The sequence below is a fragment of the Cebus imitator genome, unplaced genomic scaffold (genome assembly GCF_001604975.1).
Source record: "Cebus imitator isolate Cc_AM_T3 unplaced genomic scaffold, Cebus_imitator-1.0 Scaffold64, whole genome shotgun sequence".
NCBI lineage: Eukaryota > Metazoa > Chordata > Mammalia > Primates > Cebidae > Cebus > Cebus imitator.
The window spans coordinates 4852219-4877298 of record NW_016107379.1 but is presented as its reverse complement, the minus strand read 5'-3'; the positions used below and the strand labels follow the sequence as shown (position 1 = coordinate 4877298).

Here is a 25080-nt window from a genome sequence, read left to right as displayed (position 1 = left end):
TACCCACCTTCTGAAGCCTGATTCAGTCATTTCATCACACTCATTCTCCATCCAACCTTGTTCCCTTGCTGGTGAGGAGTTTGATCCCTTGTAGGGGGAGATGTGTTCTGGTTTCGGGTGTTTTCATCCTTTTGCGCTGGTTTCGTCCCATCTTTATGGATTTATCTACCTGTCGTCATTCTAGTTGGTGACTTTCAGATTGGGTCTCTGAGTGGATGTTCTGTTTGTTGATGATGAAGTTATTTCTGTTTAGTTTTCCTTCTAACAGTCTGGCCCCTCTGCTGTAGGACTGCTGAGGTCCACTCCAAGCCCTGCTTGCCTGGGGATCACCTGCAGCAGCTGCAGAACAGTAAGGGTTTCTATCAGTTTCTTCTTCTGCTATCTTTGTCCCAGAAGGAAACCCTCCAAATGTCAGTCTGATCTCTCCTTTATGAGGTGACTGTTTAGATATACAGGGGTCAGGGAGCTGCTTGAGGAGACAGTCTGTCCTTTATAGGAGCTCAAGTGCTGAGTTGTGAGCTCCATTTTTCATTCAGCGCTGCTGGGCAGGTACGTTTAGGTCTGCTGCAGCAGAACTCATAAACCACTTTTTGTTCCCAGGTGCTCTGTCCCAGGGAGTTAGGGCTTTATTCATGAGCTTCCATTGTGCTGCTGCCTTTTTTCATTTTTTCAGGACTACCCTGCCCAGCAAGGTGGCAGCCTAGTCACTGTCTGCCTGCAGAGGCTTTGCTGAGCTGCTGTGGGCTCCGCCCAGCTGCTGTGTGAACTTCCTTGCAGTCCTGTTTATATGGGTGTGGTTAGAACTGCCTCAGCAATGGTGGCCTGCCTGTGTATTGGTGGACTCTCTCTGTAATGGCAGGTTGCCTTGGCAACAGCGGTTGCCTTGGCAATGGCAGGCAGCCTCAGCAATGACGGACTACCTCCATAGCGGTGGAGTGCCTCGGTAATGGCAGATGCCCCTCCCCCACAGAGCCGGACTATCCAGGGTTCAGCTGCGCTTGCTGTGAAACTCTCAATCCAGAGAGTTTCTGATTGCTTTCTTTTGCGGGGGTGGGGCCAGCCAAGCCTGATCACCTGGCTCCCTGCCTCAGAGCCTTTTTTATTCTTTTTTAGTTGAACAGTCGACTCTATCCCAGGTGTTCCAGTCGCCTGTTGAAAAAGCGCCCAGATCTGTGTGATTTCCGGTGCGGCAACTCACTGTGCCAGCGTAAACAGCTGCGCTGAGATTCGTGAAGCTTTTTTTTTCCCCAGGAGTCTCCTGGCCTGGGTCCCTGTTCAGACCCCTCTTTAATCAGATGAATGGGTGACTTCGTGGGGCTCCAATCACCAGCCAAAAGGGCACCCGGACCAGTGTATTTTGTGCAGAGAATCGCCGGCCAGGACAAAGCAGCCACAGAGGGCAAAGCAGCCGCGCCAACCTAAAGAACCGCGCCTTAACAGCTGCTCTGGTGACTCGTAGGGCTCCTCCACCTGGGAATCTCCTGATCCATGGACAATAAAAATGCGAAGTCCGCTTACCCTCTGCGCTTTCACTGGGAGCTGCAACTCCAAGCTGTTCCTAAGTGGCCATCTTGGATCTTCCCCCTGTAAAATGTTTTCTTAATCTGCAAATTAAATTATGTCCTTGTATTATAAAGAATTCTTTTCTTTCTGACCTGTATTTTGATCAAATTAATTCATGTATGAAAAACCATACTGCCCCTTGTGAAATAGTCTTCAAGAGCCCTCTAAGTATGTGCCATATCTTATAATTATGTTTATTTTTTACTTTTTTTGAGATAGAATCTGCTGTGTCAGCCAGGCTGGAGTGCAGTGGCATGATCTTGGCTCACTGCCACCTCTACCTCCCAGATTCAGGTGATTCTCCTACCTCAGCCTCCTGAGTAGCTGGGACTTCAGGTGTGCACCACCACACCTGGCTAATTTTTGTATTTTTAGTAGCAATGGGGTTTTGCCATGTTGCCTAGGCTGGTCTTGAACTCCTGACCTCAGGTGATCTGCCCGCCTTGGCCTCCCAAAGTGCTCGGATTATAGGCATGAACCACTGCACCCAGCCATAATCATGTTTATAATTTGCTATTTTTATTTTTATTTGTGACAATAGTTGATTATTTATTCATGGTGTACCCTTAATGACACCTACCTAAGCTACACCGTTCTTTCTATTATAGCTTTCTGTTATCATCATCACCTGACCCTTATTGAAAATGTATTATGTATTAAGCATAATGCTAAGCACTTTACATGAATTACCTAATTTAGTCCTCCAACAATCATCTAAGAAGTGTACTTGTACGAGATTTTTCTGTTTGTTGTTGTTGTTGTTGTTGTTTAAGACACAGAGTCTTGCTATGTTGCTCACACCTGGCTCTTGTCCCAGTTTTGTAAAGAAACTGAGGTTCAGAAAGGTGAATAATTTTCTAAGGTCGTTAACTCCAGAGGACAATGTTCTTAACCACTGGCTACTTCCCTATACCTTCCAGAATTGTCCCAAATTGGAAATCTATAGAAGGAACTGCATGAGACTAAACTGCTTCCCTACGTGGTTCTTACAATGCCACATGGCCCTCTTGGTTATATTGTAGGTTTGGTCAAGCCTCCTCTAAAACGCTCCCGATCTGCACCTGATGGAGGAGATGAGGAGAACCAGGAACAACTACAAGACCAGATTGCCGAGGGCAGCTCCATAGAAGAGGAGGAGAAAACAGATAATGCTACCTTACTGCGCCTGTTAGAGGAAGGAGAAAAGGTATTGTGCTTCTGAGAAGTAAGGATTGTAAATATTTCAGAACATATTATTAAGACAAGATGAGTTGATAGGGTAGTTGCGAAAAGTAAATGCTTTAGCCTCTTTAATAAAATACAGCTTTAAGCCTGCCTTTTGGGTTCAATACATTACTTCTCTCATCTCTCACTTCTCTGAAACCTTAAATAGCATAAGGTTTCATCAGATACAGTATTAACAACTGGCACCTAATTCTCTGTCTTCCTCTATACCACAGATTTTGCCATAATTCTCTATTTCAAATCCATGCAGACAGCCCATTCAGTAATCTGGCCTTGTATTTTTCTACATCTCCATAATTCCAGCATCACCTACTGGTGGCTTCAGCCAATCTGGACTGTCACCTCCAGCCTTGGATTATTTAGCCCCTGCTCTCCTTCGCTTACAGAAGATATCACCTTCCTATTTCTCTCTCAAGTCTCCAATAGCTGCCGACCTCTCCAGTCACATTCCACTGACTCTGTCATGTAGCCTGAGCCCCTGCAGCCTGGTACACCTTGGAGTTATTACACCACCATGTTGTGTTTTTTCCACTCCGCACTTTACTCAACTTGGTTTTCCATGTTGCATTGCTATTAAGGAATACTTATGGCTGGATAATTTATAAAGAAAACAGATTTATTTGACTCAACACTTCTGCAAGCTGTACAAGCATGGCACCAGCATCTGCTCAGCTTCTGGTGAGGCCTTAGAAAGCTTTAACTCATGGCAAAAGATGAAGGAGGAGCAGGCTTGTCACATGGTGAGAGAGGGAGCTCTTGTGTGAACAGATAGAGTAAGGACTCACTCATTACCCCCAGGACAACACCAAGCCATTTGTGAGGGTCCCATCCCCATGACACAGACACCTCCCATAAAGCCACACCTCCCACATTGGGGATCACATTTCAACATAAGATGAGGAGGTGACACGCATGCAAACATGTCACTCATATTGTTTTTTTCCTGCCAAAATGCTCCTCTTTCTTTTACTTGCATAACCTTTATCCTATTAAATCCTGTGTATGATAATCACATTTATCTGGATGTTTGTAATAATCAAACATAGGAAGCTTTCTTTGACTTTGCTAGCTCAGGCTTGGTTAGATACCCTTCCTCTGTACTTTCATAATGCCTTATATGTATCACTCTGTATTATCATGTCATAATTACTTGTTCCAGTATCTTTCTCTTGTCCTAGATGTTGAGCTCCATATAGAAAAACTGTCTTATTCCTATCTCATTGTCTTACAGAGTTCCAGTTGCATAATAGACACCCAGTAAGCCTTTGAATGAAGTAATGATTGGTTGAATAAAAAGGGAAAGAATGATTTGAATGTGTCATGAATATCACCTTTTTTTAAAGGATGTTCTTTTGCCTATCATTTTAGATCTTGGTATAACCTTTGAGATCTTACCCACTAAGAAGTAGTCACTAAAAATTGGAGTATAATCAATCAAAGCAGTTCTGTTCAAATGTATGCCCTAATTAACATTGAATGACAATACATAAAGAAAAGATCATGTAACTGTAAAAGTACACCAGATATGAAAGGAGCACAAGAGAGGCTTCTAGGGACTCAGGAGCATTCTGTTTCTTGGTGTAGATGCTGGTCACACCAAATTTTTAGCATTTGAAAATTCATCCAGCCGTACACTTAGGAAACAAAATTTTTTCTGTGTGTGTATATATGTATATGTTTGTATATATATGTATGTATACCTGTATTGCATATAGATATGTATACTGCAATATAAATACTTTTAAAGTACATTAAGTACATTAGGATTAGGCCAGGTGCAGTGGCTCTTGGAGGCCAGCACTTTGGAAGGCAAGGCATGTGGATCAACTGAGGGCAGGAGTTTGAGACCAGCCTGGCTAACATGGTGAAACCCCGTCTCTACTAAAAATACAAAAATTAGCCCAGCATAGTGGCGTGCACCTGTAATCCCAGCTACTCAAGTGGCTGAGGTAGGAAAATCACTTGAACCCAGGAGTCGGAGATTTCAGTGAGCCGAGATCACACAACTGCACTCCAGCCTAGGCAATGAGCGAGACTCTGAGATCTCAAAAAAAATAAAAAATAAAGTACTTCAGGATTGATCAAATGTAGCAATGAAAATTGACTTATGTTTAGATATTTTAGAGAACCTATTATAATGCTTTCATTTTTTAAATTTTAATCTCATGAGTACATTTTTTGCTCTAGTTGCTTTAAGTTTTAATAATGTATTCAAACTGACATTTGTTGGACTCTGATTTGATAGCTGATTTTTGTTTTGACTCGTGTTGAACTATGTTTAAGTGAGGAAGAGTTTTTACAAAGAATTAGATACTACCCTTTGGAGAGAAAACAATACTTACATTGAGATATTTAGCAACCCTCCCCCCATGAGGAAAATATAACTTCTGCCAAGCTTGGCTTTTTGCAATAGCACAGTAGTCTCCAGGGAGCAGAATCCAGGTGGAGAATGAATAGTAACAGATTCTACAGTTCCATTTCCAGGGGGTATTATGGAAAAAGAAGATAAACTGTATAGAAGAGAAATCCTGATTATGTACATTATCTCACTTAATTCTAACAAGCCAATTAGAATTTACAAGAAGACATGGAGGCTCAGAGAAATTAAGAAACTTAACCCAGTCTTCAAAGTTGGCAGAACTGGAAATTTACCCTACATTAGCAGGCCCTGCAGTTTTCACCCTGTGTCACCTTGCCTCACATAAAACACAATCCTATTCAAATCTCTTTACATGTATGCCTCAATTCCCTTTCCTGCCAGTCTTTCTGTGTCTGTTTCCCTTTATGAGGGCAGAGCCTTATCTAATGTTCTTTACTTTTAGAAGCTAGCACATATGTGTCTGGCCTGCATAAATTACACCCAGAATGTTGAGAGAGATGGAACCGGTGGATGAGTGGATGGGTATGAGCGAATTGTTTAGTTTTACTCAGGTCAGTTTCAAATCAGACTGTAATCTAAGCTAATTCTTCTCAACATAATTAAACTCTGATTTAATATGCTTAGCTCCAGGGATACCATAATAGTGTAACAAATATTGATCATTACAAAAAAACTATATTAATGAATGTTTATGGGCTTCCTTATAGATCCAACACATGTACCGTTGTGCTCGAGTCCAGGGCCTGGATACCAGTGAGGGGCTCCTTCTTTTTGGTAAAGAGCATTTTTATGTGATTGATGGATTTACCATGACAGCAACCAGGGAAATAAGAGATATTGAAACCTTACCTCCAAAGTAAGTAAAGGAATGAAGAGACAAAGTGTATGGCTATCTTTAGAAGACAGAAAATATCTTTGCATAATTTTCTTTTTTATTCAAAAAATTGTGATATAGGCAATAATATCTTTCAGTTTGTGTATATTCACCATTATATATTCACAAAGATGGTATTCAGTTATTTTAAGGTAGTAATGAAAATGTTTGGCTTATTTGTCAAGATGAAAGCTAAATAAAATATATTTCTGTGCATTAATAGCATCAGACACCAAGTTATTTATATTATAATCTATGTATTACAAAATTTATTCTGAATTTATAAATTGTCCTTTTAAAAAATATATCAGCAGATAGAGAATCATAAAGAAAATGCAGATTACTGCACAATACTCTTAAAAATGAAAGAACATCACCAGGTACTCTGAGTACCCTAGAAACAGCATAACTAAAGCATCAGCAGAGATTCACTGGATGAGTTGTAGGCATCTTCCTTTTCTTCTGCCAGTCCTATGATGGAAGTGGTAGTGGTAGTGGAAAACTCAGTAGACAGATGAAGCTAGAAGAAAGATAAGAGGCTTAAGGCTTAGAAGATAAAGACTGCTTCTCTTATTTTAGCATTTTCCTAGCACCCTTGAATAAAGACATTGTTTCTGTAGTTTATTCCTACAAGATATTTCAAATAAATACTTTCAACAACAGTCAGGTCTCATGAAGACTTTCATGGGTCCTTTTTCCATACAAAAATATTTTAAAGTATGTGTTGTGACTAATGGTATAAATATAACCATATATTCAAACATTTTCTTCTGCCTAAAAGTTGATTTTTTTGCTGATTTTAAAATAAATTAAGACATTTTCTTGGGTACCAAAGTACGTGAGCTCAAGCACTATGCCACCCATGTCTTGTAGATAACTTGGTCCTGACAGTAATAAAGGGATTTTAAAAATTATGTTCATCAAAGGGAGTTCCTTTTATCTCAGGTAGCTAACAATTCTTCTTTTAAATGTAATTTTTTACTGAAAATTCTGATACATATTATTCCTCCATCCTGTTCATGTGTTTAAAATTAGCACACCCTTTGTGGAACAGTAAATTTATCTCTTAAACTGTGTTTTTGTTTACTTGCTTTTTCTCTTGGCTGCCTGTAGTATGCATGAGCCGATTATCCCTAGAGGAGCCAGACAAGGCCCTAGTCAACTCAAGAGAACATGCAGCATTTTTGCATATGAAGATATCAAGGAAGTTCATAAAAGGAGATATCTCCTGCAGGCGAGTCATTTTAGTAGTACTGTTTTATCATGTTTCTTTATTCTGAAAATGTATTATTTGAAAATTGATATGTGCCATGAAACCCCTCTGTAGGATTCGCATTACTCATTAGCGTAATCCTTAGATTTGATTATAGACAGACTTAGGTCATATGGATGCAGAATTTTGTATAAAGCATTTCTCTTGTTTAAACACAGCCTAAAATTTAGGTGATTGTATTTGTTATCCATCTTTCCCTGTAGCTATCCAAATCAACATTTTAGTTTTCTTCTAATATAAAAATTACATCCTTACTATAATTTTATAAAATTACAATTTTATAATAATTATTTTTATTATTCTGTTATTAAAGACTTTAGAAATAAATTGAGCAGAGTAAGAAATATCTGTTTATTGTGTAACTTAATCTTCAGGGAATTCATGACTCTAAAAGTGTTAGCAAATTAGCTTCTTGAACATTGTAGAAATTTTTAGTGGAAAAGTTAATACATGATTTTATTTGTGAACTTCTGTTTTTTCTTAATGTTTTTCTCTCTGATCATTTCAGCCTATTGCTGTGGAAGTTTTCTCTGGAGATGGACGGAATTACCTCCTTGCCTTCCAGAAAGGAATTAGAAACAAAGTCTATCAAAGGTCTTGTTTATTAGGAACACTTTGTATACTATCATGGGAAGAGATGGAAGGGGAAATCTTTTCTGTTTAGCTAGTTTTTTTTTTCTTTTAATTTTTAATTTTTCTTGCCTGAGAATATACCAAGTAAAGTTTAGCTAGTTTTTAAAAATGTAGAATTTAGATCAACAAGTCAACATCTTTGAAGAAAATAATTTGTATTATTTTTGCCAACCTCTTGAAACAGTTCTTCTTCTAACTTTTAAAATGATGCAATTCTATTGTGACATACCATTTTTCATCCTCATAACTTAAAATGGAGATGATCAAAAACTACTTTTATCACTAAGTCCTGTGTCTAAATATAAAGGATAATGAAACTGTAGCTTTAAAAATAAAACTTTACTTTCAGAATAGGCTTTCTTTATGTTTACTAAATTGAAGCCAATGCGGTTTCTTGCTATTGAATGCAAGGACTGAGTTCCCTTAGAAATGTAATTTACATGGGACTTTTCTCTGGCTATGGAAGGGATGTTGGATACCTTCATCCTTGAAAAAGTAGTATAGACAAATCAGATAATCTAATCTAAGCCTATTTTTATCTTTAATAAACCATATTTAAAATTTACCATTTAAGTGAAAAACAGACCAAGCCATGCAATGGTTCACTCTCATGTTCTCAGCACTTTGGGAGGCCAAAGAGGGAGAATCACTTGAGTGTAGAAGTTCAAGACCAGCCTGGGCAACATAGTGAGACCCTGTCTCTATAAAACATAAAATAATTAGCAAGGCATGGTGGTGCATGCCTGTAATGAGAGGTTGAGGTGGAAAGATTGCTTAAGCCCAGGAGGTCAAGGTTACAGTAAGCCATGATTGCACCACTGCATTCTAGCCTGGGTGACAGAGCAAGATGCTGTTTCCCAAAGTAATATCAAAATTTTTTAAAAAGGCAAACACTCATCTCTGGTACTTAAAGATATTTCTCTTAAATATGTGGATAATAAGGCTATTCTGAACTAACCATAGAGATGAGAGGCATTCTGTTTTTCTTTGAAGGGTGGTATATATCCTGGCAATCCCTCTATTACAGACAATTTTATATTTCAAATTATTTCCATGAGGAATAACTAAACCATGCAACATTGCTTCTCATTGCAGTACAGTAATATTACCTGGGAAATGAGGGTGGTTCTTCAAATAATGCGCCTGTGGATGTTGATTGGTAACCCAAAACTCCTTTCACACATGGGAAGAGCTAAGTAAAGTGATTGAGGTTCACTTTTACTTACCTAATTTTTTTAATTTCTAAAGGTGCTGTTGTTTTCAGTGCTAAGAAAACAGTGTTTTGCTATTCAGAGAAGTCCAAAATAATAGATTTTGTTATGGGCCTTTATATTTGTCTTTGGACAGCGTCATCTTATTTTTTTTTATAACCAAAAGGGTATTCTAATTATTATATATTCCTTTTGCCTGCCATTTAGTGGGTTATGGGAGGGTAGATGCAACTATGAACATCTAAACAAATCATCCTTTCTTAGGTGTCCCATTAGATCCCAACAGAAACTTCATTTGCAATTTTATGCTATTTTAAATTTTTCAGGTTTTTGGCTGTAGTGCCATCTCTAACAGACAGTTCAGAATCTGTATCTGGGCAACGACCAAACACGAGTGTGGAGCAGGGGTAGGTGGTTTGTTCCTTGCATACTATACTTTAGTAGTGAAATTGGGATGATTCATATCTGGACAGTATCATTTAACATTTTTAATGTGTTTTTCCCCAAGTGGTTGCAAAATCTTTTGTACATTTTCCTTTGAGATCTTATCAATTTGTATAGGATTTTTCTACCGTAAGGCATTACTCCTTTGCTTGTCATATTTGTTGCAAATTTCCCAGTTTTCCTCTAAATTTTGCTTTTTGACATTTACATTTAAACTTCTGTTTTTATGTATTCTGACCTATCAGTGCTTCCTTTATGCTCTTTACAGTTGTGTTTCATCTTAACAAGGCCTTCTAGATGACATAGCCATTTCAAGAATCCATTGACCCAGCTCCATTTATATCACTCAATAGCTGGTAGCCCTTCATAATCCACTGGAAAGAAGCAGTGCTTTGGGGCTGTAAATTAATTATTAGAGCATGCAAGAAAATGACTTTTAAAAGTACTAGAGATTCTATAATTTGTAAATAAAATTCGATTCCAGTCTGTGTGCATCTAAATATATTGTGTATTTCTCTTTAAGTTTTGTTTTTATTTTTCTATGCCAATCCTTAGCAAATACAATGCTAAATATATGCTTTTGTTAAACCCAGAAACATATTCTGCTCCTCCTAATTGTGTTGTTGTTAACATAAATACAGGAAGTGAAAGGTTTCCTTAAAAACATAAGCCTTTTTTCTACTTGTAAGCAAATTGCTACTACTTTTACCTCCCTAGATAATCTTAAACTTGCTATTTCTTTGTTCTTGCTACTGTCTGTGCTGAGTTAGCTATTCTTTTTTTTTTTTTGAGACGGAGTTTCGCTCTTGTTACCCAGGCTGGAGTGCAATGGCGCAATCTCGACTCACCGCAACCTCCGCCTCCTGGGTTCAGGCAATTCCCCTGCCTCAGCCTCCTGAGTAGCTGGGATTACAGGCACGCGCCACCATGCCCGGCTAATTTTTTGTAGCTTTTAGTAGAGACGGGGTTTCACCATGTTGACCAGGATGGGCTTGGTCTCTTGACCTTGTGATCCATCCGCCTCGGCCTCCCAAAGTGCTGGGATTACAGGCGTGAGCCACCGAGCCCGGCCTGAGTTAGCTATTCTTAAAGAACTTGTAAGAGTTCAGAGGCAAGAAACAGAACTTTGTTTCCAACTTTAATCTTCCATTTCATGTGTCCCGTTTCTTACAATGTTGAAGAATGATCATGGATATTTTTCCAAAGAATATCTTGTACATTCAGTTTACCTGATGGAAAGACTATCTAGATGTGGAAAATAGTATAATCATGCTGAATGTTTTTAGGACCTAAGGTTTATAAATGTATTAATTTACTTTCAGAAAAGAAAATATGTAGTTAAATACTTTCTCCTGGTTCCGTGACCAATTATTAATTATTGGTATTATAAAGCTGTTAAACCTTAAATAGGATTTTGTAACATTCTAAGGAAGTATTTTATCCCCAAAAAAGTAATGTATAAGTTTTAAATAACCTGGACAGCAATGACTTTCCTGTTACACAATAATCATATTTTCATTAACTTATTTAATGTTCTATGTACCTGCTATGTACAGAATATTATATAATATTTCAGTTATTCCAATTAAGTATCCTTGGATTTGTTTACTTAGTAATTATAGTAAAAATAAAAAAGACTATGGTTAGAGTATGGCTCATGCCTGTAGTCCCAATATTTTGGAAGGCCGAGTTAGGAGGATTGCTTGAGGCCGGGATCTTCAGACCTACCTGGGCAACATAGCAATATCCCATCTCTACAACAAAATAAATTATAAAATATTTTTTAAAAAGAAAAAGAAGGCCAGGCACTGTGCCTCACGCCTGTAAACCTAGCACTTTGGGAGGCTGAGGCAGGCGGATCACCTGAGGCCAGGAGTTCAAGACCAGCCTGGTCAACAAGGTGAAACCCTGCCTCTACTAAAAATAGAAAAATTTGCTGAGCATGGTGGTGAGTGCCTATAATCCCAGCTACTAGGGAGGCTGAAGTAGGAGAATCGCTAGAACCCCGGAGGCGGAGGCTGCAGTGAGCCAAAAAGAAAACAAAAGTTTAACTAGATCAGTGTTCTTCCAACTCTTTTGAATATGACCTAGAGTAAAAAATATATATTATATTACATCCCAGGACATATAAATGGAATCATAAACACTCAACAAACAAAATTCACGCACAAAAAAAATACTTTCCCTTATTATTTGTGATGCCTTCTGATGTCCTTCCTCTGTTTTCTTCAGTGCAGTTCAATGTTACTTCATATTTCAAAGCACTGATCACAACCCACTAAACTGATTTTATGACCCACTAATAGATCCTTCATAGTTTGAAAAATTCCTGGACCATGTGACTTAAATTTTTCAAGTGCATAATCTCTCAGATTTAAAATTTTATTGCCTAAATTTATTGTATTATGTATTGCTTTTAGATCTGGGTTGCTTAGCACCTTGGTTGGAGAGAAGTCTGTGACTCAGAGATGGGAGGTAAGTTTAACGAATATATAAGCGTTCTCAGAAGTTTGTAGTTAGAGTAGAAATCATACAGTTAAAAGCACTTTAATTATCCATAAAATGTATACCATAGAGAAAATGTTTTATTTTCATTCTTTTTAGGGAAAAAAAGTATTTCATTGTTCTGAAATCTGTTAAAAAAGAAACTGTCCTTTATATCATTTTGCATATAAAATTTTAAAAGCTGAAAGTAGTGGAAATAATTGATTGCTCAAAAATGAATATTGATCTTTCCCCAGAGAGGTGAAATCAGCAACTTCCAATATTTGATGCATTTGAACACTTTGGCTGGCAGATCATATAATGATCTCATGCAGTATCCTGTCTTTCCCTGGATCCTTGCAGATTATGACTCAGAGGTATGTCTTAAGTTTTTTTGCCTACATAGAACACATTTTCAAAAATAATTTTAAAATACTACAATTGAAGCGGGGTGCAGTAGCTCATGCCTATAATCCTAGCACCTTGGGAGGCCGAGGCAGGCACAAATCACTTGATCCCAGGATTTCGAGACCAGCCAGGGCAGCATGGCAAAACCCTGTCTCCACTTAAAATACAGAAATTAGCCAGGTGTGGTGGTGGACCCCTGTTGTCCCAGCTATTCTGGAGGCTGAGGTGAGAAGATTGCTTTAGCCGAGGAGGTGGAGGCTCCAGTGAGCCAAGATTGCACCACTGCACTCCAGACTGGGTGACCAAGCAAGACTCTGTCTCCGAAAAGAAAAGAAAAAAAACTACAGTTGCCTAAATATTTGATTTGCTTTGTAGTTTAGTGTTCTGAATAGGCACAGGCACTTAATTCAAATAGATGAGAAGCATTTAGCACAGACATATGAAAAGTTTGGATAATTGACCCATTTACTGAGTACTGGACGTAATTCATGTCTATTCAGTTTCTTTAAGTGCTGATTAATTTGCATCTATTGGTGGATGTCCGAATCCATCTGTGTAGTTTGAAGGGTTTGTTAGAAAAACGTAAAGTAACTCTTCTACAAAATATTCCTGCCACATAAAAGAAATTTGTTATACTATTCCAAGAAGCCTTGGGAGAAGACTTCCAACAGGTCAACAGGTAAATGACTTTAGACTCAAAATTAAGAGCAGATAGATGCATATGAATGTTATCATTCCTCTCTTCCTTTGCCTCCTGTCTGATATAGGTCTGATTAGTTCAGAAATGAACATAACAGGCAAAAGAAAAGACACTTAGCCCTAGGTAAACAAGCAAAAAGATTGTTTTTAAAATTTAGAAATTAGTTGGACCTTCTCATTCACTAGAATCATGTCTGCTTATCCTTTCAGAAATTTTATATATCAGCATATTAAGGAGAAGGATATGGCTTATATCCTCAGAAAATTTTGGTCTAACAAAAGAATGAAAGGAAATCCACCCTATGTGCATGGGTGTACATTAGTGTATTTGATGTGTGAATCTATATATTTGCTTGTTGGTTAATATGCATACCAATGCACAATAAATAAATGTAATAGAAGGAAAAGAGGAGATCAGGAGTAAAAATTGATGAAATGAAAATATCTTTTATTTCAGTTAATTAGGGAAAGTTAGAAAGAAAACGTAGATTTTTAAAGAGACAGGAAGTCCAAAAGAAATGCGGTTTTCTGAGAATGAAGTGGAGTACTTTGTCAACCCATAATTGAATATGTATCTCATGGGAACATGACAGGTCCCATTACTGAACCTTCAATTCTCTATGTTTTTCTCCCAATGCAATTGTGACCCTCACTATGTATTCCCCATATCAGGAAATGGCACCATCATCCATGCTGTCTTACAGGCTGGAAATTATACTTTTCCTACTGTCCATGTCTGCTCAGTGGCCAACACATGTCTACCTTTATCTCCATCAGCGTACCTAGTGTCTCATTTCTGGCCCTCCACATCTTTTATTGGACCATTGCAGCAGCCTCGTAACTGGACTTAATGCTCTAGTCTCTCCTTCCTTCACTGTGCCCTCTACACTGCAGCCAGTTTCAGGAACACATATCTAATTGAGTCATCCTCCTGTTTAAAATCATTCAGTGACCAGGTGACATGGCTCACACCTATAATCCCAGAACTTTGGGAGATCGATGAGGGTTGATTGCTTGAGTCCAGGAGTTCAAGACCAGCCTGGGCAACATGACGAAATCCCATCTCTACAAAAAATTAGCCAAGCATGGTGGCATGCATCTGTAGTCCCAACTACTCAGGAGGCTGAAAATGGGAGGATCACTTGAGTCAGTGAGGTGAGGTTGCTGTGAGCCAAGAGCATGCCACTGCACTCCAGCCTGGGCGACAGAGCAAGAAGCTGTCTCAAAAAAATAAAATAATGAAGTAAAAATAAATAAATAATAAAATTATTAAGTGAACCATCATCATAATTTGGGAGCGTTGAAAAACCTCACTGTAGCAACCTTTTCAGTGTAGCTCCTGCATATATATTCCTCATGTATTCCCAGAACTGCTGTCGTGGGCACCCTGGTTCCCTCTGTTGTAACTTAGTGGCTTTTCACACACAGCCTGACCTGCCCGGTGCCCATCATGCATTTCTTCTTTCCATCAACTAACTCAACTGATCAGCTCCACTTCATCCTTCAGGAAACCCTCAAGTACCAGCCCTGTGATGGGGAGCCTTCTGTCTTTCTGTTCTCTGTCTTCTGTTCCCACACTACCCTGTAGCTGTATAACATGGTACTTATTTTTTTTTTCACCATTGTAGTCATGGAGCTTTTTTTTACAGCATAGTCCTGCTATTTGTTTAACCCTACTCAATTGTAGGGTCAAGGTCCTTGAGCACACGGACCATTTTATGTCTCTCTCAACTCCCAGCCCTTAGAACGATGCCTGGTACTTTGTACATAGTTTAACATTGTTGAATTAACCAGCAAATACAAGTGAGGTACTTTGCATATAAACTTCAAGAGAATAGATGTACTAACTTGACTTACTTTCATAAATGTAGATCAGTTTATCCTTTTCAAAATACAAGTTTGGCAAAATTGGCTATTCGTAATGCCCTGTAAAAAGGACGCAAACATGCCACAGGCACATGTTTCAAATTTCTACTTTTAAAACCCTCAGGGAGTAAATTTTTGTTTCCTTTTAAATATATGAATTAGGTCAGCTCATCAGCTTTTAAAATAATCTCTGGTAAACCGGAAGAATCCATCTCATTGAGAAGTTACTTGATCTGGTGTGATGTTATATTTTAGAGGTGATTGAGTTACAGTGTTCTAATTTATATCACTTCCAGATCACCTCTGAGAAGAAAATGCTCAGAAGTAAAGTTAGAGGGAGACAGGGTCAGGGTGGAGGGAGATCTGATCCTTCAATTATGTGAGTGATGAGGTTAACGATGAATTGGAGCTATTGTGTCCACAGTCTCCTGCTGGGTTCCTTGCCAAGGCTTGGAGGCATTTTCCCTCTTATTCCTCATCCCCTAAACCTAGATCCTAAGTGGCTTCCTCTGTGAAACACATAATTTCCAAAGCAGTTGTCTTCCAACTGAATCAGTTAACAAACTGCCACAAGCCTGTCTGTAAAGAGTGGATAAATGGTATGTACAGTACATAGCATTATTTTGGAGTCCAGTTATGACAGTTTGACCTCACAGATACTAGTGCATTTATAAATCATCATTGTCCACTACAGCCACTATATCTACATTAGTGAGGCTAGAGAGTGTATAGTGACTTGGAATTGAGTTACATTTTGTATTTTAGGAGGTGGATCTTACTAATCCCAAGACGTTTAGAAACCTGGCTAAGCCAATGGGAGCACAAACAGATGAACGATTAGCTCAGTATAAGAAGCGGTATAAAGACTGGGAGGATCCTAATGGTAAGCAACTTTTTCTGTCATTGGACTTTGTACCCAGGTTTCAAAAGTAAGCCATTATGTAGCAGTTGACATTCTTAACATTTTCCTTCAAATTGCTTATATATCATATCTATATGTATTATATGTCCACACATATATGCAGGTTATTATAGTAGAAGAATCAGGTTTGGATGCCAACTTATGGCCATGCTTAGAAGGCATTTTAAATAGCTTATCAGAGTACTAGTGGAAAACTCAGTATGCCTGCTTTGCATAGGGCAGAAATTTTCCATCATAATCTGCATCTGTCTCTAATCATATTTAGTCCAGGAACCACACGTTCATTTATTGGCTCTCTTTTAATTTTATTGAGGCAATTTTTGGAACCTTTTTGCATTAAAAAAATGGCTATATTCTAAAACTATATTATTTACTTGTTATTTATGATGTTTAATGTTTATTGTGTTTCTCCCTCAAAAAGGCAAAACAAAGGAGAAAGAAAGCCTCGGCTTGTAGTGCTGTGTGAACTCTTTTATTCTCCTCCCTCTGCCAAGGAGAACCTGTAGTAAAAATACATAAAATTGCTTAATATTTATAAACAACAATTTAGAGAAATGCATAAATGCAAAGCCAGAACCTAATAAAAAGTAACTATAAGTTAATTTCCTGCTTTAGTGGAAGGTGGTCTACCATTTAGGATTAACTATTATAGTAAGCCTCAAAACATGAAATTGGCAGACATACTAAATTTGTGGGAATAGGTCACTGAGCTATACTTAATTTGGATTACTGTCAAATATAGAAGAGAGCAATTGTGACATCATCATGAAGCTTTCCTGCTACAAATGCCAGTACTGACTGCATTTAGTATCACAGTTACCACACATATGCTAGCATTTTCAAATATAAATTAATACTAATTTTATTTTTCATATTTCTTTTTGTTTTAATTATGCTTTAATTTTCCTAAACAGGAGAAACTCCTGCATACCATTATGGGACCCACTATTCATCTGCAATGATCGTGGCCTCATATCTTGTAAGGATGGAGCCTTTCACACAGATATTCTTAAGGCTACAGGTAAAACTTTAAATTTAAGGTTTTCTATTTTATACAAGCTTACTTCTATGTAAAATGTCACCTTTTTGAAATATCATTATCTTGCATTACAAGGAGCTCTGTGAAGTTTTAATGACAAAGTAGTCACATAACTAAAGTAGAATTTTGTTGGACCAAAATTGATTGGTGAACTAGAATTCACTTAGAACAAACAAGTGCCAGCCTCCTTTAATCAAATACGTAAGTAGCATACACTTTCCAAGCAGCCCTAACTGATTGAATTAAACAATTTTTTTTTTTACAAAAACGTGATATATTCCAGCTGTTTCTCTGTTTTCTCTATTACAATTGCTTTTCCGTACATTCATTTATTCAGCAAATATTTAATAAATACCTATTGTGTGCCAGGCACTGTTCCAGGCACTTGGGAGGACATCAATTAATAAAGACAAAAGCCTGACCTGTGCAGTTTATGTATTTCAGTTGAAGGAGACAGCCAAATATCACAAATAAGAAAATCGTAAAGTATTTTAGAATGTGATAAAAGCTATCAGAAAAATATAGGTCCAGAAAGGGGGATGGAAGGTGGAGAGAACAGGAGGTTGGACAGGGTGGGATGCAGTTTTAAGGAGAGTGGTCAGAGTAGGTCTCTTGTAAACAAAAGTGGAAAGGAGGTAAGGGTATTGCTTCTGCAGACATCTGGAGATACGTGCTGCAGGCAGAGGGAAGATCTTCAAGGGCTCTAAGGCAGGCCTGTACCTGATGTGTTTGAGGAGCAGCCTGGGGCCAGTGTGTCCAGAATAGAGTAAGTAAGAAGGAAAGTTGTAGGGGAAGAGGTCAAAAAGGAAACGGGGGCCAGTTTGTATGGCAGGCCTTGGCAGCCATGGGATGGCCTTTGGCATTTTCCACAGTGAGCATCGTAAGACAGGTACACCATGTTCACTTAAAACACAGCATGAGGGGTTTCACTGAAGAAGATGGGTAGTGTACCTATGAGACTGCATAGTCAAAAATACCCTTTTCTATTTGAATTTGCTTTATCAGTCTGTAACTGATCACCTTTTCTAATTTCCCATTTAATCCTCATTGGTGTGAGAACTTGCATATCATGTTAATTTATAAAATTAGCCAAACATAATTTGAATGTTTCCAACTGTGGATGATTTACATTAGAATCTTTTATTGGGATGGCATCATCAGACTGTGGAAGAACTCTTATTTCTTACAGCCTTGTCCTCTCTTTAAAATCTATTCTTTGGGCCGGGCGCGGTGGCTCAAGCCTGTAATCCCAGCACTTTGGGAGGCCGAGGCAGGTGGATCACGAGGTCAAGAGATCGAGACCATCCTGGTCAACATGGTGAAACCCCGTCTCTACTAAAACTACAAAAAATTAGCTAGGCATGGTGGCGCATGCCTGTAATCCCAGCTACTCGGGAGGCTGAGGCAGGAGAATTGCCTGAACCCAGGAGGCGGAGGTTGCGGTGAGCCGAGATCGCGCCATTGCACTCCAGCCTGGGTAACAAGAGCGAAACTCCGTCTCAAAAAAAAAAAAAAAAAAAAAAAAAAAAATCTATTCTTTGAATGACTTTTTATAATCTTTACATTTGGATTTCAGTTTGATTATAAAACAAATGCATACAGAACCCTCTGTAAGGATTACCCCAAAAAGAATTAGATTTTTTATGATTATTAAAAAAATTTTGTGTATTTAATGTAGGATAATGGGAAATTGAAATGTCACCAAATATAGTTTGAGTTTTCAAGCTCTTGAACTTGACAGAAGCTGTCAGGTGAGAATGGTTCTCTAATAGAGAGGTGCTTTCTCATTCTGTCCACAGGGTGGCCACTTTGACCTGGCTGACCGGATGTTTCACAGTGTGCGTGAGGCCTGGTATTCAGCATCAAAACACAACATGGCAGATGTAAAAGAACTTATCCCAGAGTTCTTCTACTTACCAGAATTCCTGTTCAATTCCAACAACTTTGATCTAGGTACGTATAGCTATGGTACTATCTTAGGAATGTTAGCCAGGAAAAGCCCAACAGAAATAAGTCACTTCTCTGAAGATTGTCTGCAACACACATTAACAAGTATAATTTTGTTACAGTTTCTTGCAGTCACTTGCTATAATTGGGTGTAGTTACATGTGAAAGAAAAGCATACTTATGTCCCAAAAGCGCTGTTTCAAACGTAGAGTCTGGAAGACATTTAAAAATTGACATAGGCTGGGTTCAGTGGTTCACACCTATAATCCCAGCTCTTTGGGAGGCCAAGGTAGGCAGATTACTTGAATTCAGGAGTTCTAGACCAGCCTGGCCAGCATGGCAAAACCCCATCTCTATTAAAAATACAAAAATTAGCCGGGCGTGGTGGTGGGCACCTGTAATTCCAGCTAGTTGGGAGGCTGAGGCAGGAAAATTGCTTGAAACTGGGTGGTGGAGGTTGCAGTGAGCTGAGATTGTGAACTGCACTCCAGCCTGGGCAACAGAGTGAGACTCCATGTTTAAATAAATAAATATTGACACAGATTACTTCCAACATTTAGAATTTTATTGTTTTGATGAAAACAAAGATGAAGTGAAAATTTATTTGAAAAGTATTACTATTGAAACCCATTGATAGCTAAGAGCGGTATACCCAAATTTTTCACATATTGTTTTAATCCTGTGTATTACCTAAGACGTTCTCGGTTTATATGCTAATGTGTTTTAAAATTAGAATTTCAGAATAACTTTAAGTAAGTCCCTTTTCTTTATCCTGTAAGGGCTCTATTTTCTAGAAAAACAGGACCAAATCAGCAATTATAAAAAGGAGAAAAACTTTATCAGTGCTGTTTTTATATTATCTGGCAGTTAGAGGAAGTGGAGTTGACTTTGGTTACAGTTTCTTGGAACACAGCTTGCTGATCTATGCTTCTGAGTATTTCTTTTAAAGCATATCAAAATTCCATTGTTTCCGTGTTAGAATACTCTTGCCAGATATTTGTCATTTTGTATTTTTTTCGCTTCCTGTATTTTCCACTGTCTTATAAGAGCTCAGCACATAAATTATAACTGTACTACCTCTAATTTTTCATGAACAGAAAATACAGAGAATTATTTGTATCCCATACATATGAAAGATATTTCTATTTGAAGTTTTCTAAAGATGATTTTTATGTATTTAATTGTCCATCAGCAACTCCACCTTTATGAAATTGGATCTAATAGGAGAGATAACATGACTCTCTCCACAGCCCTAGCAAAATTCCTGAAATTGAGTTTCATTACCTCCAATTATGCCTAGAGCTCACCCTTAAGCAGCTAAAGACACAACTTTAGAACTTAAGAGTTAGAGAAAGTGATGGGTTTTCCCAAAAGAATAGAGTAGATAGTCAACAAGAACAGTCAACAAATATGTGCTATAGCCTTTGACTATGAATGCATGTTAGCATTTTCTTTTTTTTTTTTTTTTTAAAGACAGAGTCTTGCTCTGTTGCCCGAGCTGGAATGCAGTAGTATGATCTCTGCTCACTGCAACACCCACCTTACAGGTTCAAGCGATTCTCATACGTCAGCCTCCCAAGTAGTTGGGATTACATGTACCACCATGCCTGGCTAATTCTTTTTGTATTTTTAGTGGAGATAGGGTTTCTCCATCTGGCCAGGCTGGTTTCAAACTCCTGACCTCAAGTGATCTACCTGCCTTGGCTTCCCAAAGTGCTGGGTTCACAGGCGTGAGCCACCATGCATGGCCACATTAGTGTTTTCTTATGTCCATTATAATTCACCTTTGGAGAATGTTGCTGCCTTCCCTAGGCAGACCACTGTCAAAGAGACAAATATGGGAGAGGTGCAGGAAGAAAGAGATAGCTCATAATCTTCCGGAAATGTCTATCAGTTACGATAATCCATGTTACAAAGGTGTTCCGGACAGACCACTTACAAACCCAACCAACCAATCTACTTTTAAAATAACTAAATAAAAAAGGAGGATGTACCTTTGTCATGTTCACCCTCATAACAAATTATCTTCCCTCTTTGAAATAACATACTTTAAAAAACAGTGGTTGGGCTGGGCATGGTAGCTCATACCTGTGATCCTAGCACTTTGGGAGGCCAATGTGGGTGGATCACTTGAGCTCAGGAGTTCAAGACCAACCTATGCAATATGACAAAACCTCATCTCTACAAAAAATACAAAACTCAGCCGGCATGGTGATGTGCACCTGTAGTCCCAGCTACTCAGGAGGCTCAGGTAGGAGAATCACTTTAGCCCAGGAGGCTGAGGCTGCAGTGACCCGTGTTCATGCCACTACACGCCAGCCGGAGTGATAAAGTGACACCCTGTCTCAAAAACAAAACAAGACAAAACACTGTTTGCATATAAAACCTAAAATCATAAGACTCTTATAAGAAAACATAGGGGTAAATCTTCATGATCTTGAATTTGGCCATGGATTCTTAAATATGATAAATGCCTATAGAATGGAAGATAACATTTGCAAATAATGTATCTAATAAGGATCTAGTATCCAGAATATAAACAACCCTTATATTTCAACAACAAAAAGACCAACAACCCAGTTGGAAAATGGGCAAAGGACTTGAATAGACAATTTTCCAAATAAGTTATACAAATAGCCAGTAAACTCATGAAAAGATGCCCAACGTCATTAGTTATTGGGGGAATGCAAATCAAAACCACAATGAGATACCACTTCATATTTACTAGGATGGCCATAGGTGGGGTGAACTGAAAAATAACAAGGGCTGGCAAAGATGTAGAAAAATTAGAACCTTCAGGCTGTGCACAGTGGCTCACACCTGTAATCTCAGCACTTTGGGAGGCCGAGGCGGGTGGACCACCTGAGGTCAGGAATTCGAGACCAGCCTGACCAAAATGGTGAAACCCTGTCCCTACTAAAATATAAAAATTAGCTGGATGTGGTAGAGTGCGCCTGTAGTCCCACCTACTCAGGAGGCTGAGACAGGAGAATTGCTTGAACCTGGGCAGCGGAATGTTGCAGTGAGCCAAGATCCCACCACTGCACTCCAGCCTGGGCAACAGAGCAAGACTCTGTCTCAAGAAATAAAAAATAAAAAAAATTATAACACTTATGCATTGCTAGTGGGAGCATAAAATGGTTTAGCCACTATGGGAAGCAGTTTGGCAGTTCCTCAAAGAGTTAAACAGAATTACCATATGACCCAGCAGTTCCACTCCTTGGTATATAGAATTGAAAATGCAACTCAAGTATGTGTATGAACATGTTCATAGTAGCATTATTCAGAATAACCAAATGGTAGAAACAGCCCAGATGTCTATCAAGTGATGGGTGGATAAACCAGTTGTAGTATATACATAACAATGAAATATTGTTCATCCATGAAAGTCAATAAGACATTAAATACTACAGTGTGGCTAAACCTCAAAAACATTATGCAAAGTGAAAGAAGCCAGACAATAAAAGTCACATATTGAACATTTCCATTTATAGGAAATACTCAGCTAAGTCCACAGAGATAGGACACAGATTGGTGTTCTGGGGCCTGTGGTGATAGTAATATGGGCAGCTACTGATTAACAAGTACAAGATTACTTTTGGGGTGATAAAAATGCTTTGGGACAAGATAGAAATCATGATTGCATAACATTGTACCTTAACTAAATGCCACTGAATTGTTCACTTTAAATGGTTGACCTTATGTGAATTTCACCCAAATAGGAAAAAAAAAAAAAAAGTTTGCCTCTTCACACAGAAAAGATAGTAAATGTTGAAAAAGAAAACGCACTTGGGGCTGGTCACAGTGGCTCACTCCTGTAATCCCAGCACTTTGGGAAGCTGTGGTGGGCAGATCACTTGAGACCAAGTGTTCGAGACCAGCCTGGCTAATGTGGTAAAAAGTCATCTCTACTAAAAATACAAAAATTAGCTGGGCATTGTCGTGTGTGCCTGTAATTCCAGCTACTCAGAAGGCTGAGGCACAAGAATCACCCGGGAGACAGAGGTTGCAGTGAGCCAAGATCACGCCACTGCACTCCACCCTAGGCAACATAGCAAGATTCTGTCTCAAAAGATAAAAAGGAAGAAAAAGCACTTGGACTTTTTTTCCTTTGCTGTGAGATAAATAATATTCACCTTGGGATCGTGTTGTTCTTACATTCTTGAATACACATGGAAGAGAGCTTCAGAAGAGCAAAAATAAGGGCCAGACATTATGTCTCTTGCCTATAATTCAAGCCCTTTGGGAGGCCAAGGTGGGAGGATCACTTGAGGCCAGGAGTTCAAGATTAGCTTGAGCAACAGAGCAACACCTCATCTCTTCAAAATAAAAGAATTAGCCAGACATGGTGGCATGTGCCTGTAGTCCTAGCTACTTGGGAGACTGCCTGGGAGGATTGCTTGAGGCCAGGAGCTCAAGGCTGAAGTGAGCCATGATTATACCACTGCACTCCAGCCTGGGCAACAGAGCAAGACCCTATCTCAAAAAACAAAAAACAAAAAAAAGCAGAATTAGACAAAGGCTTTTCTGTATACTATGTTACCTTTATATGTCATTTTAAAATTGCATATAGTGCTCATAAAATAAAATTCTATCACATAAATATTCAAGAATTACGGCAAAATTTTGAAAAGTAATTTCTATCTCAAGTAGCTTTTACCTGATTATTATTACCAAAAAGTTAGGCCGGGGGCATTTCAGGGGGATTCAACACAGAGTGTGAAGTGTGTATGGTTTAGGAGGAAGGGTTGTAATAATTTATTTTTGTCTTAAATCATATGGTAACTTTTCCAGCCAAGTCAAGACATTCCTTTAAACAATAAACTGATTTATACCGCTCAATATCACATTGTAAATAAACCATCAACTAGCAATGATAAAGGCAAGATTGTTTCTAAGGGAAATATTTTACTTGCTTTCACTTGAAATTGGCTTCGTGTTCTAAAATTTGAACAATTGCACTTCTTTATGAAAATTTCCAATACAGGTATTTATCTAACCAACTGCTGTTAAACTAGTGAGTCAACATTGTTGTTTATAGACTCATTTTTTTACAGTGATAATCTGATTTGAACCTACGAAAACTCGGTAAGCTAAAGGGATATTTTTGGTATATTTCAAAAAATGAAAAACAACTTTTTTCCTTAGATGCAGCCAAATTTAATATATTTTGTTGTGGATAGATTTCATAGTGAATATTTTCTTTTATATTTTAGAAATTAACTATTACTTAAAATAAGTTTATGTTGAATAAATATTTATGTGCCTATCACACCATATTTTTTGTTGTTGACAGGTAGCCCTATAGTTTTTCCAAATATTTTTTTTCTGCTGAATGATGCAATAACAGCAAAAAGTTGTGTTATTTCAGATTTCACTTTTTAAATAAGAATGCTTACTGCAAAATACATGCCAGTTCTGCAGAGCTCTTTTGAGAACCTAAGAGTCAGCGATACGAGAAACCTCTTGTGTTACAGATATCTCCAGGAGACTGTTTCCAGGAAATTCAAAACAGTACCCCCACAAAATGTTTTGCTGAAAAGGAGTCCTGTGGTCAATTAAATTTTAGACATTTTGTGTTTGATATCCCTCTTAGAGAAGGGCAGTGCATGTTAGCATATTAAACCTCTGAGGAGTCCTGCTCTGAAGACTGCAGAAAGAAGCGTGTCTCACTTTGTATAACTCAGCATTTCCTGAAGACATTGGCAGTGAGGGCCTCAGTTTTGCTGACTTAGTAACTCTTTCTGCTAGAGTGCTCTGAGGAGCAGTTTTGGGGGATGCTAGAAGTTGGTGATCTCTGAGGTCCTTTTAGAGTTCTGGTAATGAATCTAAACCACCATTTCTCTGTCAGATTAATGTAAAGTTACCATTTATCCCATTTTTTTTTTTTATCCAATTGCACAGGCTGTAAACAAAATGGCACCAAGCTTGGAGATGTTATCCTTCCACCCTGGGCAAAAGGGGATCCACGAGAATTCATCAGAGTCCACCGAGAGGTAACGGAAGTACACTTTGCAGTTGAAGTTGAATTTCATTTGGTCACTGAACATAATACAAAGAGAGGACCTCTAACAGAGTATCACTCATTTGTTACTAATACAACCAGGCCCCAT

The 25080-nt window shown here is 38.3% G+C and overlaps 1 protein-coding gene across 1 annotated transcript in view; it reads left to right on the top strand.

Annotated features, from left to right (window-relative positions):
* The window catches only part of WDFY3 (WD repeat and FYVE domain containing 3), a 294837-nt gene that overhangs the window by 243364 nt on the left and 26393 nt on the right, over positions 1 to 25080 (top strand). Inside the window, exons 47-57 of the mRNA XM_037739168.1 lie at positions 2586 to 2749; positions 5875 to 6023; positions 7155 to 7275; positions 7823 to 7908; positions 9485 to 9565; positions 12023 to 12077; positions 12344 to 12463; positions 15825 to 15942; positions 16896 to 17002; positions 18820 to 18973; positions 24872 to 24963. Coding sequence (XP_037595096.1) covers positions 2586 to 2749; positions 5875 to 6023; positions 7155 to 7275; positions 7823 to 7908; positions 9485 to 9565; positions 12023 to 12077; positions 12344 to 12463; positions 15825 to 15942; positions 16896 to 17002; positions 18820 to 18973; positions 24872 to 24963 — 1247 coding nt within the window. The remainder of the gene's footprint in view (positions 1 to 2585; positions 2750 to 5874; positions 6024 to 7154; positions 7276 to 7822; positions 7909 to 9484; positions 9566 to 12022; positions 12078 to 12343; positions 12464 to 15824; positions 15943 to 16895; positions 17003 to 18819; positions 18974 to 24871; positions 24964 to 25080) is intronic.